The sequence below is a fragment of the Lissotriton helveticus genome, chromosome 9 (genome assembly GCF_964261635.1).
Source record: "Lissotriton helveticus chromosome 9, aLisHel1.1, whole genome shotgun sequence".
Taxonomy (NCBI): domain Eukaryota; kingdom Metazoa; phylum Chordata; class Amphibia; order Caudata; family Salamandridae; genus Lissotriton; species Lissotriton helveticus.
The window spans coordinates 803,866,113-803,892,718 of NC_136070.1; the positions used below are offsets into that span (position 1 = coordinate 803,866,113).

At 42.8% G+C, this 26,606-nt stretch overlaps 1 protein-coding gene across 1 annotated transcript in view; it reads right to left on the minus strand.

The window, feature by feature from the left end:
* The window catches only part of TBCB (tubulin folding cofactor B), a 128,840-nt gene that overhangs the window by 31,129 nt on the left and 71,105 nt on the right, over nucleotides 1–26,606 (minus strand). Inside the window, exon 5 of the mRNA XM_078660932.1 lies at nucleotides 17,613–17,685. Coding sequence (XP_078517058.1) covers nucleotides 17,613–17,685 — 73 coding nt within the window. The remainder of the gene's footprint in view (nucleotides 1–17,612; nucleotides 17,686–26,606) is intronic.

A 26,606-nucleotide genomic window follows, 5' to 3' on the forward strand; every position in this document is an offset into this window, starting at 1 on the left:
CCTATAACGGTATTTTGAACATTTGTAATGCACAGATTACTACCTCATATATTTTGGTTCCTCACTAGTGCCACTTTTACCTGTATTTTGAACATTTGTAAATGCACAGATTGCTACCTCATATTTTTGGGTTTGACAACCAATGTCACTTTCGACACTCGTATATCCTGGTTATGCTGATTGATCACTAGTGCCACTTCTGTACTCTATAACCAACTGTATGTGTGTGTATAACCTACTGTATGTATATGTTTATTTGCACACTCTTACATTGGGGCTATGCTGATTGATCACTAGTACTACTCTTGCACTGCGTAACCTACTGTATGTACTTGTTTCTCCTGCACAAGTGTACCACTACACTGCACTCCCCCATTCCCTCCTAAACCATCATCGCATCATGGATCCGATCGGCAATCACACATATAAAATCAACTACCCACCGTCACTCACCAAAAAGGCCGCTAAACGCTTTAAACACAACTTCCTTAGGTCACACCCTGAAACCCCCTTTGCTGACACCTACTTCTCACCGGTCACTGGATCCCTGAACACTGATATCATATTCCATACCACACGCAGAGCTCAATGGAGAAAAGCGTTCCTCACCCTACTCACCGTCTCCTCCACCAGAAAATCCGCTCACAGCCTAACTCTCTCCATCACACCATCCCAACTCTTTCCAGGCAGAGCCACCATCACCATTTACAATAACGGGATTGTCCTAGCTCAATCCACAGACAGGAACCTGGAACTGCTAGACAACTTGTTCCCCACCTTCAAAAAGCACCTCTCCCACTCGCGGTCCAACACTCATATCCCCTCCAGTCCCACCAACCATGACCTCACAGCCACATACTCCTCAATCAGGGACACACCTACCACGCCTAATCGCCCATCTCCCACCCACAACCACTCTAGCTCAGTTCAGCACCATGCAGTTGTAACACACGCCTCAAACACAGACACAGATCGCTCCCCCTCTTACACCACTCACACCCCCACCCCTTTTAACAACACCCAGACCTCCACACATACCATCAACACTCCTCTCACACCTACAGCGGGCATCATCACTCCGCTCACCCCTCACAGCACAGCTCTCACACACAACACACCTAACATAGTCCTGCACCAGAACAACACGCACTGCGACAAATCCCCTCCTTCATCCCCCCCATTCTCAGTCCCCATTACCCTCTAACTAACCACGCAGAACACACCTCCTCTCTTAATTCAACTCCCCCTCCCCACAACAGGACCATCCCCTATCCCATTTCCCCTCCTACTCTCAGCCCCCATTACACTTCCTGCTCCCCCACCACGACTATCAGTCTCCCAGCCCACACCCTGACCCCCCCGCCTACCACCAATGCCCTCACTCATACCACCAACCTCCTCCCTACCTCATCCACACCCCCTCCGCCCAAAACATCTCTCCGCCCTAACACCTTCCCGTACACCAACACAACGCATACCTCCTCGAACACCAGCCCACGCTCCCACCTGCACACGAATTCCCTGGTCAGCCATTCACCTCTGACTGCCGCCCCCACCTCCACCACCTACCCCACGATGTACATCATCATGGCCACCCTTACCCAGATCAAAGAAGACATACACAACATCAAGGAACTACTCGCCACCCACCCCATACACCCTGCACCCACCTCCCCTCTCAACTTGTCCCCTACCCCTCCAGCTGACTCCCTCACTCAACACGCCCCAAACCGGGCGTCAATTACTGCCCATAGGCGCAGCAATTGCCCTCGTCCCCCTCGTCGCCCCTACAACCCCTCACACAACTACACCTCCCCGCCCAACGGGGCCCCTCGTCCCCCTCGTCGTCCCTACAACCCCTCACACAACTACACCTCCCCGCCCAACGGGTCCCCCACCCTTCCGACTAACTCTCTCACTCAACTCTCCCCCAACCTGACTTCACTCCCAGCTAGCAATCACAACAATCGCCCTCGTCGCACCCACAACTCTACTTCTGACCGCGACACACTCAACCTTCTCCGCTCCTATGACCCAGCCCCCCAAAATAACACAACGACCCCACACCTCAACATTCCCACGATTCACTCAAATCCCCTTAGACCCCCCCACACTCAAATCCCCTTAGACCCCCCCACACTAAACAGCAGATTCTCCATCCCCAATAACCTTAAAAAAGTCCCTCTCTCTCTAGAACCGTCTACCACTCTCAACACTCCTCGTCTCAAATGCACTCTCCTCAACTGTAGATCGGCCTCGAAACACTCTGCCGCTATTGCTGATCTCCTCTTATCAACGGACCTTGACCTAATCATCTTGACCGAAACCTGGCTAACTGAATCTTCGACACCTATAATGGACATTCTGGTTCCTCCCAACTACCACATTATCAGGCTAGACAGAGTAGGCAAATTAGGTGGTGGAATCGCATGCATCTACAGGAATAATCTCTCTGTTCAGAAAGTCAATTCTACCTCCCTTCCATCCCCAACAACCTGGGAATACATCTGCCTTGACATTATCAGTGAGGGCAAACCGATATGCTCTCTTCACAGCATCTACCACCCACCCAGGGACAACTTCACCGTTTCCCAACAAATCATGGATATGATCTCAACCAATTCCGGATGGCAGCTCACCCAAATATACCTTGGTGACTTCAACCTCCACTGGAATGATTGCAAGGACGCGGTGGTAAATAGTCTTAAAAACTTCCTCGATGCCCTCAACCTAACCCAAATATGCAACAGCCCGACCCACGAGAAAGGTTCTATCCTCGACCTGATCATCTCCAAAGAGGAATCTATCCAACTCGACTCCATCCAACCCTGTGACTGGTCAGATCATCATACTGTCACATTCTTTATCAATGAAAAAGTTAAAGTTAACCCGGCTCAAGTACCCAAACCCAAAGTCTGGAAAAGAGACATGAAAAAACTCAACCCAGACTCTCTACCCCCTAACGGGTGCAATCTCTTACTGCCACCGACAGGCGATACGGACGTTCAAACACTGACTGACCATTATCTCAACGCTATGACCTCTATAATTAATGAGGCTGCTCCTATGCAGCTAAAAAGAGCCTCTACTAAAATCTCTAATCCATGGTACGACGGGAGACTCAATGATGATAGACGAGACATGCGAATGGCAGAGCGTACCTGGAGATCAGCTCCCTCGGCAATGCACCTAAAAAATCTGAAGAAAAAGAGAAACGCCTACTTCAGGAAAATAAAACGCTCAAAATCAGACTTCTTCAGCCTCCAGCTCGACCAAGCAAAAAACCATCCGAGAAAACTGTTTGAGCTAATCAGATCACAATCCAAGGATCAACCCCAACCACTCATCACTGCGCGTGAGGCACCATCCTGTGAAGACTTCGCTGCTTTCTTCACCCAAAAAACTGACAACATAAAGAGCGATCTCCTCATTGACGCAAGCCTCTACTCCAAACCCCAGTGCCTAGCAGCCACTGAACCAAAAAAACAATGCCACATGGTCAACCTTTGGCACATACTCAGAAGAAGAAATTGGCAAACTGCTCAGCACCCTGAAACCATCCAATCACCTCACGGACCCCCTTCCTGCTGCAGCAGTAAAAGACTTTACCCCCTTTCTTATCCCTCTCTGGACTAAAATTATCAACAGCTCTCTCCAACAAGGAAGCATACCTGACTCCCTAAAAGTTGGTCAGGTCACACCTCTCCTAAAGAAACCTACAGCCGACCCCTCTGATCTCAACAATTACCGTCCCATTACCAATATTCCCACTCTTGCCAAACTGCTGGAAAAATGCGCACAACTACAATTGTCTAAACACATTGAACAATTTGATCTCCTCAACCCGCACCAGTCAGGCTTCCGAGCGGGGCACAGTACAGAAACGGCTATGACTCACATAATTGACGACGCACTTCAAATGCTAGACCAAAACGACACCTGCCTCCTCATCCGCCTTGATCTCTCCTCAGCATTTGATACCGTTAAACATGAGAATCTACTTGAGCTCCTAAACACAAGAATGGGCTTATCTGGAACTGTTCTCAAGTGGTTCACCTCCTTTCTTCACAACAGGTCGCAGAAATTCAAGAGCAACAACCTGATGTCTTCGCCAATACCCGTAACGCTAGGTGTCCCCCAAGGATCCTCTCTATCCCCAACTCTGTTCAACCTAGTCATGGAACCGCTCACCACCTTGCTACAAGCATCCAATGTACACTTTCACATGTACGCAGATGATACCCAACTTTATCTCAAATTACAGTCCCCCAAGGACATCTTGCTCCTGAACTCAACGATCAGATGCACCCAATCCTGGCTGGCAGATAATCATCTCAAACTCAATGCCCTGAAAACAGAGTTCCTTCTGATCTCACCTCCAACGAAGGTCTCCACCACTCAAATTTGGCTTAAAGACCTAACCGCACTCAATGTCCAACCCACCATCGTGGACTCAGCAAAATCCCTAGGCATAACACTCGACACCAATTTGAACATGCAGCAACATATCAGCAAGGCAACAAAGGGAGCAAACTTCCAGATCAGCACTCTGAGGAAACTTAAACCCTACCTCCCAGCCAAAGACTTCCAAACGGCAGTACAAGCACTAGTCATTCCTCGAATTGAATACGGCAGCGTCGCCCTCTGTGGACTCCCCCTAACTACAACCGCACCCCTAAGAGCTTCTCTAAACGCTGCAGCGAGACTCATCACTGGGTCAAACAACACTCCCATATTACCCCTGACTTGAAATCCCTGAACTGGCTGCCATTTGAAGCTAGAATACATCTGAAAATCGCCTGCATGACACACAAGGCGGTACATCTAAACTCACCCGGATACCTCGCTCAGAAACTGACAATCTCTGGAGGAGCTAGAAACACCAGAGGCACAAACAATCTTCTGTTGAAACCTCGAAGATTCCGGAAGGAAAAAACATACAAGCGCTCCTTCTCGGGAATGGCGCCTAGGATCTGGAACTCTCTCCCGCCCGAAACCAGGCTTATCCCTTCCACCACACTCTTTAAAAATGAAGTAAAAGCTATCCTCATGGCTAAATACACCTGAACTATTATCTTGACCACTGTTAGTACTCTGCACCGATCTATACTACATGTTGGACCCTTTTGATTATTTGTATGAACTGTCTTATTACTCACATGTTTGGCTTTGTAGCCACCTATTTGTACCATTCTGTACTCATGTCATGTTGGGCTTAGTTGCCACCTATTTGTATTAATTGACCTATTGATTTATCTGTTAACCATGCTCCCTCATGTACTTCTCTTTGTAAAGCGCTCTGATATCTGCAAGGATCTTGTCCGCGCTATATAAAACTTTCAAAATAAATAAATAAATAAAATAAATAAACCAAGCTACTCCCTAGCCATATTGGCTAACATTGTCACCCTGTACTCTTCACTCGGCTGCCCTTGTGCCATGGTGGTGCCCCTTGAGTGCCAACCTCAACCTTGGGGAACCTTGGTTCTCCCCCACACCCAAAAAAAACGCCAATCTCAAAACCGATTTACTCACCTGTAACTTAACACTTTCTTTTTCCAATAGAACTGAATGTTGGGTTTTTCCCCTAAAAATTATTTTAAGTGTTGAACTGTCTTGTACTGCAAAAACCATAATCTGTTCCTTGGGCGTACAAGTGTCCTGTGTAGTGTCAACTACGTGGGGAGTATTTGTCATACCAAAGCAGAACTGTAATCTAAAAGTAATAAAAAAAACGTACCTGCATTTTTTAAATGTTTTCTCAACTGCAAAAAGTAATCTAAATGTTCCTGCAAATCCAGTTTACACGGTCTTGCTGATAGTACCATTGTATGAAGAGTTTAACTTACCTGCTACATAGTGAATCCTGGTTCTAGAAATAAAAGTAGCAAAATAATAACTTTTCATACCAACAATTGGTCTGGATTCAGTCTTTGAGTGTGTGACATTTCTTGGTTGAGTGTGTACAGCAAATGCTTAACACTACCCTCCTGATAAGCCTGACTGCTCAACCACACTACCATAAAAGAGAGTACAGTGCTATCTACTTTAGCCTCTGCTATACCTCTGGGGATCCACTGGACACTGTGCACACTATACCTTACTTTAGTATAGTATATACATGGCCAGCTTCCTGCAGCCTCTTAATCAAGTACTCCAGGGTTCCCAGGACAAGAGTATTACAATAGTCTGCGCAGATTTGTGCCCGACACAACAAATCTCGTTGCTGGCTGAAGTAGCAAATGCACTATTTTTCTACGGTTCCTTAGAATTCCAAAGCTTGCAGCTGCTGTTTTATTAACATGGGTCTCTAGTGATAGTTTCCCCATATATACCCCAAAATTAAGCACTACTTGTGATGTCTCAAGGTTCCCTATGTTGGACCAAGGCCAGATGTTAGAGGGGAGTGAACAGGGAGGTTTAGAAGGGGAACAGCATACAAATTCCGCCTTTCCTTCACTGAATTTAAACCGTTCTTTTTAAGTCATCCAGCTATTTCATGTAGACAAGCCTGGAGTGCTGCTATGGGGTCATGCTATTTTTGTCAAGGTACACAATTAGCTGTGTGTCAGGTAGCGTAATTCCAAAGAAAATCCCATACAATCTGGCATAGATGTATATTAATGTATATTAAAAAGAATAGGGCTCATTTCAGAGCCCCGAGGTACTCCCTGTTCTAATTATTATTATTTTTTTAACTCTGAACAAAACGGGGGATGAGATTGCTGGATATCTCTCCAATAGGTGAGACTCAATCCAGTTCAAAAAGGTTCCTTTACTCATATCTCAAGTCTGTGTAACAGTATTTGGTGGTTGACAGTGTCAAATGTAGCTGAGAGATCTAGTAATATCAGAACTGCTGTTTGACCCCGTCAACCTCCAACTTCAAATTATCCATGGTCAGGATCAATGCAGATTTAGTCCTATGTGCTAGTAAAAAACTGTTCTGTTCATTGCTTAATTTGTAAAATAATACGTGCCAGGGCCCTGATCAGGAGGCCACTGCAGCTTACACCACCCATCTCCCCCATCATCGCGGTCACAACAAACACCAACCATCCCTCTCGCATGCAAGTGTTACAGTTCAGAATATTCCAGGTCTCCAAGGATAAACGAACAGCTTGGGGAGGCAGATATTAGTAATTTTAATAACATATTGTATTGATAAACAACCGTTGTTCTGCTCATCCCTAAATTCGAAGAGCAGCGCCACCATGTGGCAGTCTCTCTTGAGTGCGGTGTTGAAAATTAAGTGCCAGTGCAGAGCATTGGAAACCAATAAAGTACTGGTGCGGAGCACCTGAAACCAATAAAGTGCTGGTGCTGAGCACTGGAAACCACCAGCTCACACTAAGCACTGGTTCAGTTCAATCGCCGAGATCTCATTTTTCTCAGACCGTTCACTAATAATTTGCGGACATACTTCATGATTTTAACTTGAAAGGGAAGTAGCAATATAGGATGATAGCTACTAGGATAATTTATATCTATATTTGAATTCTTTAGTAGCAGGGTGACCAGATCCTTATTTCCATGCCTTTGGTACACTACCTATCTTCAATGACTCATTACAGACTTTTTAAAAAGGCATGGAATTCTTTACCTTTTTCACATAAGTGGGGTAGTGGGTCCAACAGGCAGCCAGAAGAGATGGTTAAAGCTAGAGTCTCAAATGTTTCTTTTTTCATAAATTCTATTGTTGTATGGCGTTTTAGATTCCGTATGAATTGTCCAGATTCATGCCCTTATATAGGTACAATCCACATTGCCCTAATATAGGCATAGAAATCCAGCCCTTATCTGGGCATAGCTCATGCTACCCAAATACAGGCATGGCTACTTCCATCCGTTAATCAACGTCACAACGATTTCTTGGAAAACCAGACTCTTAAGCAGAAGGGACTTCCCCTAGCCTGGATATTGATTTCTCCAAGAAACTCATTATTATGAATGAACAACAATTCCTTAGGGGTTCATCCATGACGTTCATATGCCTGACTTTACGTCAAAGCTGGCATTCCTGAACATCTTCAAGGTATATATATACCTTCAATTGCTATAGCAAAGCACAGTGTGGTTCGGTGCAGTTCGACTACCTACTTGCCCGACGCAGCTCGCTACAGCAAGTGCCGAAGGAAGCCGACTCTCCAGCTGACGCACTGACATGAAGCTGTCCTCCTATGCCGAGAATCCAGCTCCACCTTTGGCAGTTCTTGGCAAAAACTAAACCTATGCTAAAGACCATACTTACTTCTTCCCTTGTACTAGACCTATGTTAGGTACATTAGGGTAGGCGTATTTTAGAAGCACCAGTTGAGTATTTTAGCCTGTGTTATTTATGTATGTATTTTTATACGTCATAGCACTAGACAATGCTATTACAGTATTATTTTATAATGCTATACTCGCTCTACGCATTATACTTTGCATTCTGTCTAACAATTGTAGCAGTTCACCTCATTTGCATGAGAAAGAAGACTGTTCAATAAACCCCTTTTATTGAAACGCCTGTCTCTCTATTTTCTCTGCAACTCTGTAGAAACTAAGCATGCACGATTGATGAGTAAAATAGTTATCTATTGTTTCCACAACTCTGAAGATATTTGTTCCAGTCCTAGGGAAACAAAGTTGTCATGTTTACGCTGTTGTCAGAAACGTATCCCTTCTTGTGTATTCGAGAAAGTTTCTAGTGACCTCTGAGCTAGCTGGCACTCACAATTAAGTTTAGTATATTCGATAGAGACATACTGACCTCAGTCCTATGTCACATCTATAGGATATATTATTCCAATGCACAGAGCCTATTTGGAAAATAGGAACTACTCTACATTATCTAGTTTTGTATTGCTGGCTTCCGTAAGCTTCATCTCTACCATCCTTTCTTCTATAGCTTGCGCCTTGGCCAATGGGTCATTGTTTATATCTCCAAGTATTAGATCAATTTTATTTTTAACCCCTTCGGGGCTGATGACGAGCTCAGCTCGTCATGAGCGTAACCTGCCGTGCGCCGATGACGAGCTGAGCTCGTCATGTAACACGGCTTTTTGCAAAACGCAGCGGGAAAACCGCGAGCCCGCATGCGGTTAAAATAGTCAGACAGCCCATCATACAAGTACTGTGAGGGCTTCACCGATTGCATCCTGTATATAATCATAGTTCTTATGCACGGTTACATCTTCCTGGAAGCAGGAAGCATGTGCTTAGGTTGGTGTCAAAAAAGGATGAAGATGGAGAATCATCCTTTCACGCAGGAGAATCCTAAGGAAAAAAGGACCCTCCATTCCCCTGCATTGGTGTCTTTTCTCAAACTTCCTTTCAACAAGTGGCATGAATGGAACTTCTTTCACCTTCTCAGCTTATGAGCTTCATCTTCTTTTAGGACTGCTTGCCTCGTCTTTTCCTTGATATTGTATTGTGAAGGCTGTGGTAGTGGAGGAGATAGAAGACGTTGTACAGAAAGCAGAGTTGGCGCAAGCTCTGGCTGGCTGAGCAATGGGGCTGGCAGATTGACTGGGATGCTGGGCATTGAAGTAGGTAGTGATGGGTTACACAGCGATCAGAGTGAGAGGATCCCCTTGACCCAGTTGTTGTTCAGTCATGCAACACACAAGTACGGGTGGCCGCTCATCATTAGAGTGCTGAGGTACAGGAGGAAGAACATTGAGTACCCGCCTCCATTCTGACGCTTTGTTAGACTTTGGGTACAACCCTCTGCAACAAAGTATTGAAGGGTAAACTTCCCTGGACTCGGAGGCTTTCAAAGTGGAGATGAACCCTGATGGCAAAGAGTACCTCGAAGAACAGTGGGATATTCTTCAGCTCTTGGTGTCGAATGTTTAGACTTGGACTGTTTTGACATTAAACCCAGGATCACAAGTACTGTAAGTTCTAGGGAAACAGGGTACGACTTGGCCACACCCAAGACTGATGAGGAGGGTGATGGTTCTCAAGAAGCAGGAGATGGGGGATCAGGAGCGGATTCGCCCTAATTTTTAGCCCCAAGGTACACGTCCTTCTCTTGTCTAAAACTTTCTGTGAGGCATCTGCAGACAGTTCTTACGCTTCTTTATGGAGTTAAAGTCTGGAGGCAAATGATGCAAACATCATCATCATCTTTGTAAGACAAAAATGGCACTTGTAGAAACGAGACAATATAGTGGCTCAAGGATTAAGCTAAGGAGAGTTTATGCCTCAGAGCAAAATCTAGGATCAAAGGCACCTACCTAAAAGAAAACAGATGAAAAAGAGGATGCTCTCCAAAGACAGTAAGTTTTCAACCAAACCGGCAGCATCCAAAAAGCAGATGTATTCAGTGATCCTTCAAAGATTGGGAGTAAATTACCTGCCTGGCCTTGAATAATGAGAAGGCTACTCCCCTGGAATTCTTTAAGTTGCAGTGTCAATTTGGCACTATGTGGTAACCGTATATGTAATGCCTATTGAGTGGATACATTTTTCTTTATTTCTAATTAAAAAAACACTGGAAAAACTTTAGTGCGTTTATATAAAATAAGGTTAAAAATAGTACCACCTTGTTTTCTTGGTTGCTATTGCTTTTTTATTATGAGAAGGTACACTACAAAAAGTAGTCTTTGGACCCCGCATGGGGAATTTGAGAGAATCCTGCGATTGAGAATGTGTGTGGAAAAAAGCACTACTGCTTTAAAGAGGCGAAGTTCTGTTTAATTAATGACCTGGGAGGCAGCAGGAGACAACACACTCAGCAACCTTTCTCTTCTTCCAAACAAGGGAAACAGTTGTTCAAATAAGCCAGTTAGTGGATGGCTTTGTGGGTCATTTTGCTTAGTTGCCAGAACAGACGCTTCCCTTTTGGATGAATGCTGGCTAGTGAGTTACAATTTAAAGTTTGTTGTATGCTGATAAAATGTAATCCGCAAACCTCACTTACTCAGCCAGAACCCACCCCAAATAGTCAGATTTCCTCTGAGCAGACAGACCTGCTTCTGTTTATGATTTTAACATTTTGGGGTATATAGACTATCCAGAAGAGAAGGTTGATTACTACAAAGTGGGCAGTGAACTACTACAGCTCTGACCCAGCCGAAATTATTTAATAGTCAAAAACATTACGTTTTTTTGCACCTCTCCTGTATCAGCGAGACAAACAGTAGTCAACTTTGCATATGGTGGAACGACGCGTTTTAAAAAGATGGTTTTTAAATGCTTAAACTTAAAGAGCACCAAATTGTTTGCTGCAAGGCACATGTACATACTTGTGCAAATTTGTGTTAAATGCAAAATGTTGCTTTGTTTGACGTTTCTCTCACAATGTTAGTATGACAAGCAACGACAGGGCCAATAGGATTGACTTCTGTATAGTGCATGCCCAGTGAAACACACAACATTCAAGGGCGCAAAGACAGACTAAGACAGCTGCAAGCCTCCATGCAGGCACAGACCAAGACACACAAAAAAAGACAGGTGCCTATTCACACAGACAACAAACTTAAAAGCATCTATGCAGACAGGCAACACAGAGCCCTACTCATTCATAGCAACACCCGGGCACACACAAACATCATAGCAGTGGCGTAACGAAACTTGAGGGGGCCCCCCTGCAAAGCACATGGAAGGGGCCCCCCTGTGGCACGGCCCACCATGCCTCCCCCCGGCGGCGCGGCCCACCATGTACCACTTTTCCCCACCACGCAGAACCCTGGCATATTTTGCTTTGAAACCTCCAACATTTAAATGAAATGTCTCTATATTGTCTTTCTGTAAGTTCTAGTGAGAAAGTGGGAAACACTCTCAACATACACGCTATGCCATTTGCAACAATCCTGTCAAAAGCAGATAATTTAACTGAGCCGTTGGGGGGTCTTCTATGTCACCTTTGACCTCAGAGTACACATTTCAAATTATCTTCCACTAAAAACTATAAACATTGGTTGGCATCGCCTTCCCATGGACAAACCACCTTAGCATCCCCATTACAGGTGGTCTTCTCGAACTCTCAACAAGAAGTACCACCACCAAAAAGTACAAGAATGGGCTACATCCCCAAAGCAACTACGTTTGTCTCTCTTTCAAACAATAACTGCCAAAGAACCACTCCAACAAAGAAATCCACCTCTGCCTACCCTCTACTTTACTCAGCACTAGCCAACCTGCCCCTTCTGTAGAACATACGTCTAAACTTGGAGGACGAGGGGAGTTAGGGCTGCTTGCGGAGCGAAGGTTGGAACTGGGACTCGCCCGCTGCAGAGACCCAGGTGCAGGTTGCTATATAGAAGCTCTCATGGAGGATATGCCCCACTAATAATGCATGATCCCATCCAGGACCCTTCACATGGTTCATTCTCATATAGGCTAACATTCTAGAAAAGGAAAGTGGGAGATTTAAAAAGAATCGGGGTGATGTACTTTCCACATTGACATATTGAAGTAGCATTCATTTTAGTCGACAGACAGCTAAAATAACCCTTTTTTGGCTTCACAAATTGTGATTCTCTTGCCTGAATTGGGTCTGCTGGCACGTGCGCATCTTGGATATAGCCAGCTGAGGGAAAAAGGACTGACAACAGAGGCAGGGGTGAGGCAGGGACAAAAGACATGAGAGCGCCAGGTCGATGTATTGCTTGTTGTCTGTTTTCTATAGACCTGGGGTTAGCGAGTAACATATCTAAAGGATGCTGCAGGGAGCTGGAGCCATACGAACAAACCATCTCTCACTGCAGGGAGCATTATTAGCAAAGTGTTAGCGGTTTCTGTAAAGCATTTGCAGTCAAGGGGCTCCTTCAATGAACCAATAAAAACATAAGGGGAACCATAACCCGAGATCATCTGAGTTTGTGAAACTGCACTCCCACAGCTTGCTTCTCATGATGTTTCATGCATAAGTGCATTTGACATATGTCATCACTGATAATAACCTGTTGAATTGCACAATTCAACAGATTATTACCAGGGATGGTCTTCTTAAAGAAAACTTTGCATTCATTTGGGATTTTTTGTTGTTGCAAAGAATGCATTATGTCGTTGCTACAGACTTTCCAATGATGAAGTGATGTTATTGCTTGGGTTAGTGCACCGCCTATTTTTCTAGCTTTTTCTAGAACCATTCTAGTCTGTAGCTTGGGTGGCCAGCGCTGGTTGGTTAGAGCAATAAAAAAAATGAATAACCAATTGATCAGTAGCCTTTGAGTCTGACACATACACGCTAAATGAAATCAAGGATCATCATCTTTTCCATGAGTGGGCATGAATGTGGCTATCCTGCAGACCATGCGCAACATTACGTGAGGACAGACAGACCTGCCCATTCCGTCAGTGAGCTGGCCCTCATCATAAACGTGGTGAACCTAGCTGCTCGCATACCCACAGCAATCGGTGCCTTTACCATCCATTCGCTACTATCCTGCAGACCATGCGCAACATTACGTGAGGACAGACAGACGTCACCTGACCTCTGCTCTGATCCATGTGTATGTTTAGAAACGCAGGGAAATGTAAAAAACGTTTAGCAAACATACGTGATACCATCAGAGTTACAGCTGTTCACTTAACCTCTATTACCACATAACACCCATAATTCTTTCCTTATATATCAAGCCTGCATAAAAAAGTGCCTGCTTAACAAACTGTTATACAGTTATAAATATGAAGAGGTTGAAGTCTGGACAAAGAAACAGATCAGTATAAACACAAAGACAATAGCAAATGAAAACATATTATCTTCTGTATCCCGCTATTATTTATAGCTTTAATTTAATTCTACATAAATGAATTAAAGTTTACATCGCAGCTCTGTGAACCTAATTGCTTTCAGACGTTTTCTTGTTTCTACAAGTGAGTGAATGAGATTTTCCAGAAAGATGAATTTTGATGTTATTTTTGTTGGTATGGTGCAATCATTCATGGGGTGGGGAGAACATTACAGAGGCAGTGTCCTTGATCTTTAAACTAAGTATTTCCATGTGTGCTTTGACATGTCAAAGCATTGTTGAGTAGACCTTTGTATGGATGCTCAAAGAGTCCATTTATATGATGCCTGTTGTGTTTCTGAGAAACTTTGACATCCTCCCAAGGAGGTTTTAGTGAGTGAAGTGGTGTGCTCTGAATGTGACACTGGTGTAACAGACAGCTAAAAGGGGCCCTGCCGTTTTATTCTTCAGCCTTACTGCTGCTACTTCTTCTGAATTTGAATGCCTGTGGTATCAAATATAAGGACACAGTTGAACCATGCTGCATCTAATTTTATTTCTCCCAGGTACTGTGTTGAGCCAAACTTTGATATATTATTTGTGTAGACCCCACTTTATCTACCAAATCTGAGTCACAAGCAAAACATTAGCTTTTAAACTATTACAGACCAAACGTATAAATAACCTGTGATCACATTTGTTGATCGGTAGGATATGCCAGAGTTTTGAGGGCCACTTTTCTAAAGTGAAGACGTACATTTAGAGCTAGGTGGAGTTCCTGATATTCTTTATCAAGTGATTTTTGAGTTATAAGTTTAGTCCCTTTGAGTTTGACATTGTAATGATTACTGTAGGACGGGACTATAAGCTATATTTCATTATGCCTGTCGGTTATGCTGAATGCTGTGCCAAGCACGATTCGTTAGAAGAGTTGATAGTTCCCATGCTGCCTCATGCTGAAATACATACTTGGATGACACAGCCTCTGCTCTGACCTGTCCATTCCGTCAGTGAGCTGGCCCTCATCAAAAACGTGGTGAAGCTAGCTCGTCTCGCATACCCAGCATTCGGTGCCTTTACCATCAGGGTAGTCTAGAGCCCTGCGGGGAGCCCGAGAACCCCTCCACGAGGGTGACGGGGCCCTCCATGGGGGTGGTGGCGGGTGGACCTTGGAGCCCAACTTTAGCCCTAATTAGACCCTTGGAACCCAACCTTGCCACTAATGAGGTACTGGTATGCCTGGCTAAGAATCCTCACGAGAGCCAGCTGTACACAATCTGGCACCAAAGGAATTTAGGGAAAAGATGTCTGTGGAAAGGGTGACTAATGGGAAGAGAGTCCGACCTGCCAATCACTGCTCGGCTGTCTGTCCATCAAAGTGCCAGAGGAGGCAGGAACCCTCCCCCGCAGGGGGCAAGTACACAGTGCACTGCTCACACACCTAACAGCCGCATAGGGGGGAAGGGCACTAACAACACCCCAATCTCAACTGATAGAAGAAAAGTATACAGAATGAGCAATGGCAAAAACAGCGCTATGTCCAAGTGAAACTGAAACCGACGAATTTGGCGAGGATCACACACTGTGCACGCAATGAATGAAGCCAGGATTAGAACTCGGCTTTCTTGGATTCAGATCAGACAACTTGCCTCATAGGCCATATCTCCTCATCAAAAACGTGGTAACCCTAGCTCGTCTCGCATACCCAGCATTCGGTGCCTTTACCATCGTGAGATCGCCCCCCAGGCACAGTGCCACAGCCGGCCTGTCAATTCAATCTATCTCTCCCTGCCCAGTGGCGTGCCAATCAGAAGGGGTGGGGGAGGCTCTCATCAACCTGCAGTGCAGACTATCTAATGCAGTGCAGACTATTCTAATGCCAGTACGCAGAGGCGCTGCCCACGCCCACCAGGCTGCCAGGTGCGCTATGTCATTTACTGACGGGAAGCGTTGCCGGGCAATCAATCATGTAAATGATAAAGAAGGCCCCGCACTGGTGACGGGACGCCGGGCGGACTTACTTCAGTCTACTTTCAACTTCAGTTGTTCAGACAGTCCTCTCTGACTCTGAGCATGGGCGGGCCTGGCTTTGTTTATCTTCTCTCGACTCTTCTTCTTCACTATGGCCCTATGCGCGCCCCTGATGCCACACGTGACGCACGCCACACCTTGCATTTGCGTGTTTGCGCCACGGCACCCGGCGATTGGGCATGTGCTGCTGTAGTGGTGTAAATGGGCATTGGTCACTCACCAGCCAGCCCTACGCCCGCCCCCCACGCGCATGGCGGAAATTATTAGATAGAAAGTGAAAGTCGCACTCGCAATGTAACTGGACAAGTGTGTGCGCGCCGCGCGCATTCATCGATCCTCGAAAGAATTAACCGCATGCGTGCGGCATGATTCCCCCCCGTACGCTGGATTTTGCGAAAGCGCACTTTACATGACGAGCTGGGCTCGTCATGAGCGTGCGAGGAGGCTACCTCATGACGAGCCCAGCTCGTCATGAGCGTCGAAGGGGTTAAAAAAATAAAATAAACTGGTCACGGGCGGCCCCAGCACCATTTTAATTGCAGGATGATGATTGCATCAAAGTGAGAGTGGGACTCATGGCTGACGACTCCCATGGGGGCCCCGGCCGGGGCCCCTGCCCACCCTGCACCATTTCAAGACTCGGAGGGGCCCCGGCCAGGGCCCCCGCACCATTTCAAACTCACAGGGGCCCCGGCCGGGGCCCGCGCTGCGCACCGTTTGTCACAGCAGCGGCAGATCCTACTTGAGGGCCCGGGGCCCGGCCGGGGCCCCCAGGAGCGCGAGGCCCCCCCGCACTGCGGGGGCTTGTGTTACGCCCCTGCCTCATAGCTATCGGCACAACAGGTCACCCGCAGAACACAGTGGTCCCATGTCTCGCCAGACAATTTAAGCAGTCCTGGGTTCTGGACCAAAGTATTCTACATGATATCTTGTATATGCTAGCTAGAACATTTTGGACTACACCTATAAATAGAAAATGTGAAACTGCAAGTCCCAGAATACAGTGTTCTGTTAACTAAAAGACCATACATGGAATGGGCCCTTTCTTCATGGTGCAAATAGATAAAAAACTAACTAACCACATTAATTTTAAATTGCTTTTCTGGATTATAAAAGCTATACATTAGTTCGCATCTGCCTTTAGTGCGTGGCATGCTATTGCTATAAATAAACGAGGAAAATGTTTTACAGAATGTTCACAGACCTTTAACGTTAAAGCATGCCTCAGTTTCTGTAACAACCTTCGTTAACTAGGGAAACTGTCAAACTGCTGCTTACATCTATGTTAACGTGTGACAGATAAAGATGTGCTTAAGCATACGGCATTGATTAGTTACGATGTGTGTTCTAATAGCGTAGCCAAAGGCACAGTGGCAACCAAGCAGCTCATAAAAACATATGTTAAGAATAAACGAATAATTTTGAAAAGAATAAAGATTTGCAGCGTTATTGTCTGAGGGAAGAGTGTAATTAAAATGGTGGGAACGGAAGAGGGGATGAAAACATTTGTTATGGAGGTGTGAATAAAACAGGTGAGTATTAAGCTAAACGCAATATACAAATTAGTCACACTAAATTACTCACATGTATGTTTAGATGTATATTTAACTACTTTTTCTTCCAGCTAACTCTATTTGTGTATCTGTGACTGCAGTGTGCATATTGAAAATGCTGGAAGGTATTAGGACATTAACTTCGTCTGAAAATGGCCTTTAGCCATAGAGATGCCCTATCCCATGTAGAATGTTTGTGCCACAGGAATGACATTATGCTTCGGTCTTTGTTATATCAAAAGGAACATGATTTCCTAATGAGAATAATTCATTCAAGAACATCGGAATATTCTACCAGTTAAACAACAATGCCTAACAGTTAATAATAACACATACAAGATTTTTTGCATATGTAAATAGTTACCTTCCATCATTTTTTCCTAAAGGTTCGTCATATCGGACTCCAATCCAGTAGCCAGGTTTGAAATCCACAAGTCCTACAAACAAATTAACGTTCAAAGTCAAATAATTTCATTTTAATGTATGTAACTGTTGGAAAGGTCCGTTTATGCTCTAAATCACACTGAATTAAAGACAAAGGCATAGCTTTCAAACACAAAGGCAAACAGGAGTCTGCCAACTGGCTACTTTTTCTCTTCTTTGGCTTCCTTTTTGCCTGCCGCATGAAAGAGTCAAACCTAGTAAATATTTTTACTGTCGAACAAATCCTTCAGATTTCATATATGGAAGAAAAAAAACGTATAATTTCTTAACCAGATCCCTCTAGCTGTTCAGAAATTTGACAAAAATTGTAATGCAGGATGTGAGTACTCATCTCTCCCCTTGCTTTTCCAAATCGGTTTTGTCTGCATCACACCTGGTAAGTTAAAATCGGTTGTGTGGCTGGGCATGTCAGCAGGGCAATAGTTGATGAATTAAGTACATTTATTAAATATTATGTTCTCATACATACTGCCTCCCTTCAATTTCTCGCTATTTTGAACATTAGCACACCCACTAGAAGACGAATGCTAATTACTGCCTCTTGGGGAACCAGGCTGAGAATTCAGGAGAGGCAAACTGATTTCAAACTGCAAAATAAGTATGACGGGTAAGTAACTTACACCGCTGCAGCATGACATATGTATTTACAGTTCAGGTTAGGTAGCTATCCATAGTACACAAAGGAGTAGGTTTAAGAAAATGTACTCCACCTGAACAGATTCCATAAGGATACCTGTCCAGGTTGGGGACATTGAGGGGCACCAGAGCATGAACAATAGCGCCCTGTGAATCAGTTTCAGCCAATGTTTGTAAATATGTGGTATTTATAGCTCGTAGATCCAATCTTTCTAAACGCGAACACCATATTCTACAAAAATTGTCTAACAATCAACATCTGACATTCCAATTGGCGGATAAAGGTGGAGCATTGGTAGTGATGGACAGAAGCTTTTATCTGATCAAAGTACAAGAACATGTGGATGACTTCACAAAATATCTGAAATTGGAAGAAGATCCCACTTTTGAAATCAAGGAGACACTAATGAAAATTTTAGAAAAAGCATTAAACATGGATTAGGAAAATCATGAACATTGGATACTCTATCATTGATGAAACATCTTTATACACATCCATACCCCTACAAGAGGTCAGCAACAGGTGCAAACCGATTCTTCATTTTGTAATTACTCCAATTTTGTCTACAACAAAGCGATTTTCAGTGGAATGCCATATTTTAATTACAAATTAGCTGAACTTCTATGGGGTTTGCTGGAGCACCTGCTTACGCCAATGTTTTCATGTCCAAATGTGAAGAAGACCTTCTTAACAGATTTTGAATGGAAATCAAACTTGATAGTTTACAGACGCTTCATAGACAATATTTTTCTGATCTGGAGTAACACCCAAGAAAAAATGTAAATGAAAATAAAGGAGTTGAACCAGAAAACATTTGTATACAATTCACTCACAACATCAATATGAAGAGTATATCTTTCTTGGATGTACACATCACCAACTCAGAAACAGCACTAGAAAATTCTGAGTACCAAAAGAAAACAGATCGTAACAATGAATTATTATTCAGTAGTTTCAATTCCCTTAATCTCATTCAGAATTTACCGTTCTCCCAAATACTCAGGATCAAGAGAATCTCATCTTCTCCAGACACATTCAAAACAGCATTAGAAAGATAAATGAGCAATTTCAAACAAAGGGGGTATCCAGAGGCCATAATAAACAAGGTAGTAAATAGAACAGAGACAATCACGAGGACTGAATTATTGAAGACCAAACCCAAAACGGAGCAGGACCATATCATCTTTGTCTCGAGATATTCAACCAAATCAATAAACATTAAAAAGTTTATTAAGAACCGCTGGGAACTCGTCCAGCATTAACCGGATTTCAAGAACTTATTCAAAATCAGACTTTTATTTGCCTACACCAGAAGTCGCAACATCAAAGAAATGTTAACTAATCCAAAACCTCAACTAAGCAACACTGCAAAAGGCATAAAAATATTCATAATTGCATTCGTTGGAATAACATAATTCCCAGAAATTCTATTACACATCCACAAACGGCCAAAACAATCAAACTACGACATTCAACTGAATGCAATTCAGCATTTGTGATCTACTGCAACAAATGCCCATGTGGTTTAATGTATATAGGAAAAACTGAACATGAAATCAAAGTCAGAATAACCAAACATAAAAGTACAATCGGAAACAAAAACAAATTCCAATCTGGCGGTACATTGGGTAAAACAGAAACACAGTATCCCCCAACTGAAATCCTAATTCTGGAGAATCTACAAATTAGACAAAGACAACTTCAAGTTATTATCTCGGAGGGAGATTTGGTGGATCAAAAAATTCAACACCATGATGCCGTGCGGGCTAAATGACAAAATTGATATGAGTTGTTATTTGTATCTGCAGCAAACCACTCTAGATTAACTACATGAAGGGCTACACAAGACAACCACACATTATACACCACTTAACATGCAAGTTGGGCACAGATACTGGTGTTAATAGAATTGTGCTATGAATTGATGTGAAACTTGGTCAACATTGACGCATGATTTTACAAATGATGCGGAGGAAGTCAAATGCAAAGATTTTCTGTAAGAGCATCCACACTTTTATATGCACCAACTATTTTTCTAGCAATCGCGTGAATAGGTTTGGTTCACAATCAGTTGATAGTACGCTCACATTCATTTTACTTAACTTCTTTGACAACAAAGTGCGTATTCATTGGTTCCGTTCATTTAGCTAGTCATTTTTTAGGGCTTAGGCAGTGTACTCTTATTTACATGACTGATTTATTTATTCCCCTCAGTACTTTCATTTTCATGATATCGCACACTTGCATCTTTTTTTTAACAATATGATGCTTTAGAACATCTGAGGCTATCAATGTATAAGTAATATGTTTTACTGAGCAGATATGACAGTATATATTTCTTATAACTAGTTTAAGAACAACATACTTTGTTCCATTTTCCCTGGTGTTAGCCTTCCCGCTAACACCAGCTATTACTAGTCTTATAGTTACTATATGGGTGTTGTAAATTCAGTACGGGTGTTGTACACTCCGTACATTCCATAAGGCGTACCACAGTGAATAGTTATACCGTTACAAGAAGGCTGCCATTTTAGAGCCATCAACCAGTCCTATTTCCATGTTCACTGCGTTAATAACAGCCTTCCACTTTCTGAGCTTGCGGTCAACTTGTTTTTTCGACAGGACGCCAGACGCCATGCGGCCTAGCCTTGATTAAGAGGTGAAGCGAAAAAGTTTAGTTAGTTCGCTTTTGGTCGGTTCTTCACAGTTAGTCGTTTCATTCTATAGCTGCCATTTTTATGTTCACCACAGAATATGCACTTGTAGAAATTAACACGAACAGGCTTGTAAAGCCAAGGAGCACCATCTGTACTACGACAGTAAGCAGTCAGAGGTATGACGATGTTAGCACTTTATCTAGATTTGAGTTGGCCTCATTACTGTGTGGAGATTATAACTTCTATATATTTCTTAACAGGAGGCGTCATTGTCTTTGAGCACACCAGAGTTGCTTTCAGTAAGTGTGTTCGTCACGCAGAGTTTTTGGTGATCAACTTTAAAGTCACGGGCACAAAGTTGGTTTATTCGCTATTTCACAATCTGTCAAAAGCAGTTTTCTGCACTGGATTCAACCACCTTTTAAGCACGTTATTGTCAGCATGTTTTTTCAAAAGCATTGAGCATCACTCAAGCATGTTTAACAAGACGCTTTGTGCATTTAGCATGTTTGGTGCAGGCACTATAAAACGCCTGGATATAATGGTTTCTATGAACTAAAGCCTTGAATTACGATTCTTTCTAGTTGGTTATTTAAATTAATTATCTCCTTCCTGTATCTTTAATTGAGATTCAAATTAGATAGAATTGTTTTGCTTATTCTAGTACCCCTGAAGAAGGGATCATAGATCTCAAAATGCTTTGGGACCACTGCTAAAAGAAGACTCACATTGTTTACAATGGAATATTCAACATTTATGTGTTATTTTCATTTTTACATTATTGGTTATCAATGTTAATTTTTTGAAAAACGTATTTGAAATGTGTGCCAGTGGAGATGGATCCGCAGAATAGAAAATGTAAAAAATGCAACAGGATAAACATAGTATGTGAAAGTAAATTTTACAATGTTCATACATTCGCTGAAATTGTGTGATTTTGAGTACATAAATACAGGAGAATAAGTGTTTAAAACGTTTGCTAGCAGTCCCAAGTTCTACATCTAATTGCACAGCTCATAGAGAATTGTCTGTCCCTTACATCACTGATTTTATAAAAACAGCTGGGCTAACATTATGGCATGGAATTTGGACAAGCTAGGTTCACAAAGAATATAATACTTGACTGTTTGGCTCTAGATAATAGTAGAAAATTGGTGTGGCTTGAATATATACAAACACTACTAAAAAGCTGCAAAATAGTTCTAGAGCGTAAGGAACCTATGTGGATCATAGAATATAGTAGGAAAGAATTGAAAACAAGATGTGTTGCTGCTATGGACTTAGCTATGGACTTAGCAAGGGAGGGGGGGCAAATAACAAAACAAAGTGTTATTTCTTATCATGAACGCCTTTTTTTATGTGCATACAACCCTACCTTGTCTTACTCAGAAATGTCCAACAAAGGTTCTTTCTGACTAGATTAAGATTTGGTACTCTACATTATTTGGTTGCATTCCCCACGAAGAGGAAAATTTATCATTTATTACCAAACTGTCCATGCGATGGTAAATCGCAGCAAACCACACTGCATTTTTTTTATTATTTTGTGTTTTCTACAGGGACATTTGTAGATTTACTTTGAAACATCTACTTAAAAAAATACATCTTATCACTATAAGCAATCCTTTAATATTATATGTAGCTTGGAGGACGAAAAATTATGAATGCTGCTTGTAATTTTATTCAAATGGCAATTAAGAAAAGAAAAGACATATTCCCAACTGGAGGCTTTAACTTATGAGAAAACTGAGGATCCCAAACACTTTTGTTTTTGCGAAATTTAAAGCTGAATGCACCTTATACACAAAGTGATGTTTTCACTTTCTTTTTAATATTAATGAATTGTTGTGATTAATAGATTTTATTGAATTGCCTTCTTGGTTTTATCGAAACACGGACTGTACTTGTAAATTAATATAGACTGTGTAAAATATATATATGTTATCCTATGTTTTTAGCATGCTTTTATGGTCATGTAAAATGTACCTTATAAAGCTTTTTGAATTTTAGTAAATAGGTCATACAGCTATGCGGCTAGGTGCCAAGAGTACAGTAACACTTGAAATAATTTCATTATTTTTCATGAGGCAGGCAACCTCATTCCTGACCAGCACGCTAAACTGATACCAGTACATAAACAAAACGACTAAACAACATTATGCAGAAACCAAAGTGTGCGCAACAAATTCAATATCTGAATTTATAGCTACTAGAGGTCCACCCCAAACAGTCTTTCCTCTTGCATCTTAGAAGGAAACTAAAGCAGACGAAAACGACAATTTTCCTTGGCTAGAGTGGGAATTGATGAATCTCTTCAACAAAACTACAAATACTCAACTTCTACTCTAGAATCTTTTCTTATGGATACAATGGCTTTTCACAGATTACGAACTATGAAAATATTGACTGGTGAATCAAAAAAGATTATAAGTCTGCTGTTTAGGCATCAATGTGATACCATCAGAGAGCAGAGGCATCATTACCAGGCACCTTAGTCTCTCCCTGCCCCTCTGAGGTCAGTTCTACTGAAAGCGAAAGTGCTGGAACAACAAGAAATAGAATACTGTTCACAACCATAACCTCAGGGTGTAAGTTCCTGGCCCTCCCAACATAGACAATGGGTGTAGAGGGCAGGATGTTTTAGTAGTTCTTTCAAAAGTTTTGTCTCATAGCCACAGTAAAGAAATACCTTTGATCAAAAAGGGCAAATGAAAGTCAACACCGTATAGAAAACATCTTTTATGTATGGGAGTATCAAGCTCCTCTCAAGACTAAGAAGAAAAAAAGAAGTGTCTTAACCTCCAAGACTTGAGGCACTGGAAATGAAGATGTTATAGAAGCACAAGAGGCTGATACACCAGAGAAAACGTGTTCCAGTGCCACTGAAACCTTTCAAAAAGCAGCATTTGGAGCATTTTCCATACTCTACGCAAAATAATGACCTTTAAAAATAATTCATCAATCCTAAAAACAGATACAGATGACCACAATGTAGGCAAACAGGATGGAATCCTGAACAGCTGAAATGGGAGTGATCATACACGTGGTATGAAAACAACATCAAATTCTTCTTCAAAGGTTTATCTGAGTGATGATCTTTAAAGTATCTAGTGTTCACAATGGAAATGCACAGCCATGTCCTATTTGGTTATCTGGCCAAGGGACCCCGACATTAGAGGCTTCTCTCTTTCTGATGGGGCTTCAAGTAGGCAACGAAAAGGTAAGATGGCTTTCAAAATAGCAAGTCAAAAGTGAGAGCTAAAAAGGGACACAGCGCTTTCAGGGCAGTACCTTTAATCTACTGAATAATGTATTCTTACAGGTTGTGCAGCAACATTCCAACCTGGTGTGGATACAATTAGGTGCAATTATAGTATCTCAAGGCCACATTAAGGTCTTCAGGCTCTAGAAACGTCTTAACCGCTACCGCGCTAGCGGGTTTTCCCGCTGTGCGCTGATTTTTGAAAAACGCGCGGTTTGTGACAAAGCCAGCTCGTCATCCGCGTAGCGCAGGTAACGCCCATGACGAGCTGGCTTTGTCATCCGCATCGAAGGGGTTAAAACAGGCAAATAGGACACAGAGACATAAATCACCACAACTGGTTCGCAGGGATGACGTGGAGAAGTCTGCTCCAATCCATGTAATCAATGTCTAGTCTAATGTGTTGTCGAAAGAAACAATCAAAGTTTCTCTACATATCCACATTAAACACATCTATCTTCTTTTTCGCAAACATATTAAAACCTAGCATTTCTCTTATACTGGGTGCTATTGTAGGTAACAGTAGCTCTTTATAAAAACCTTCATTCATTCAGGGAGTATAGGGTTCCAACTCTGAAGTGTGAAGCCACAAACAGGCACACATGGGGCTGCAACTGAGGATACGATTCTTGCTGGTGAACATACAAAGCTGTACCTTACTATTTATTTCTGTTCATGTCATTCTGCATATAGCACTAAGGGGGAACTTGTGTGGACATTACAAATCACTTGTTTAAAATTGCGGGAGATAGCATTCGCCGCTGCTCGATAGGAGTGGGTAATCAAAGCTCAGAGACCGGTATGAGCCCTGTGCAGCTACTCTAGAGACGATCTCCTCCTGGAACTGGCAGATTCCCTCGATGGAATGGAGGACTATTTGTATCGCAATTAGTACTTCATGGGATGTTCCTAGTTGGGTAACTAGTCCTCAGCAGTAAATCCCCTTCCATGAAGAACAGAGAAAGAGCGTCCGCTTAGCGATGCCATCTCCTTCAATGTTGCCCTATACAGGCACACAGACAGAGATACCACTGGGTGAAATAAGAGGCAGAAACAGTCTATCCACAGAAAGAGAAAACTCATACATGTCAACATTAAAGATTTAGGAGGAGGCATCCAGATTTGTCAAGCCAAAAATTTGTATTTTGGTTTTGTTTCACTTATAAGATTCTCTGCTCCAAAGCAACTAATGAAATTGGATATCACTTTTTTCCAACTCTTCTTTGTTAATGCTCAATATTGCCATGAATGTTCACCATTTGCTTTTTGCCATTGACTTTCTAGGTTGTGAGTTACACCTTAATTCTCCTGTTCCTTCTCATGCTTCCTTATCTCCCCCTCCCGCTACCTGATCCATAATGCTTTGGAAGTCAGGGAAATCACTAATTTTGAGAAGTTGGTACATTGAGCAGCTCCTCCTTGCATGTTTGTACTCTGTCCATTTGCTCAGAGTAGTGCGGTAAACTGCTATGGAATGAAAGACTGGGACAGTAGCAGTTGCCTACTTTAGTTTATCTTTAGTCATTATGGGTTGATCTGTACAGTGTGCACATGAAAGCCAAAGGTTCCTCATCCCTCAACTGGTAAAACTGGGCCTGTCTTCTACATTGAGGTCTGTTTGCAAGTGTTCAGTTTGATCTACATGTAGCTGGTTCTAAAATGTAACGGCATAGGCAAACTAATAAAAAAAAAGGACTGAAAAGCAGCCCAGAGTGATTGACTGACATTAACTAAAGTATTCTTTAGTACAAAAGTTGTTCCTAGAATATGGATGCAAAGTTCGAAGTGAGGTAGAATCAGGATGTGCCGGACTGATTAGGCTCTAGAAGGCAAACATTGGTCTGGAGGTTTTGTCTGGAACTCCCCTTCTGGTGCAGGTCCAAGCCACTTTGTATGCCTGGCCCTGCATGTAGGGGCAATAATTATCAAAACACACAATAGGCTGGAATACGGCCCAGAATGATTACCCGTGGCAGAGATTAATTCAAACATGCCACACAGCTTTTTTGTTTCTCTCTGGTCAATTAGAATATTTTACCATCAGTAGGTGGACTGGTCTAACCATTATCTCAAGCTACACTGATCTGATTATTAAAGGCCCTCTTTCCTCATTACAGGGAATTTAACAACTATAAGAATGTTGGCAGCTCCATTGAAGTCAATGGAGTGCTCCCTGCTTCTATGGGCCGGTAAAGGCCAGCAGAGCAACATTCCAAAGTTTTAGAAAGGCCTTGTGGAGTTTGAGGGGATTTAAATCCGCTCGAGCTTCGAGAGGCCTTTGTTTTATTTGTTAGAACATTCTGCCCTCTAGTGGCAGAATGTTCTAATAGCCTTATAGCCCTTCGTAGTAGGGCTATA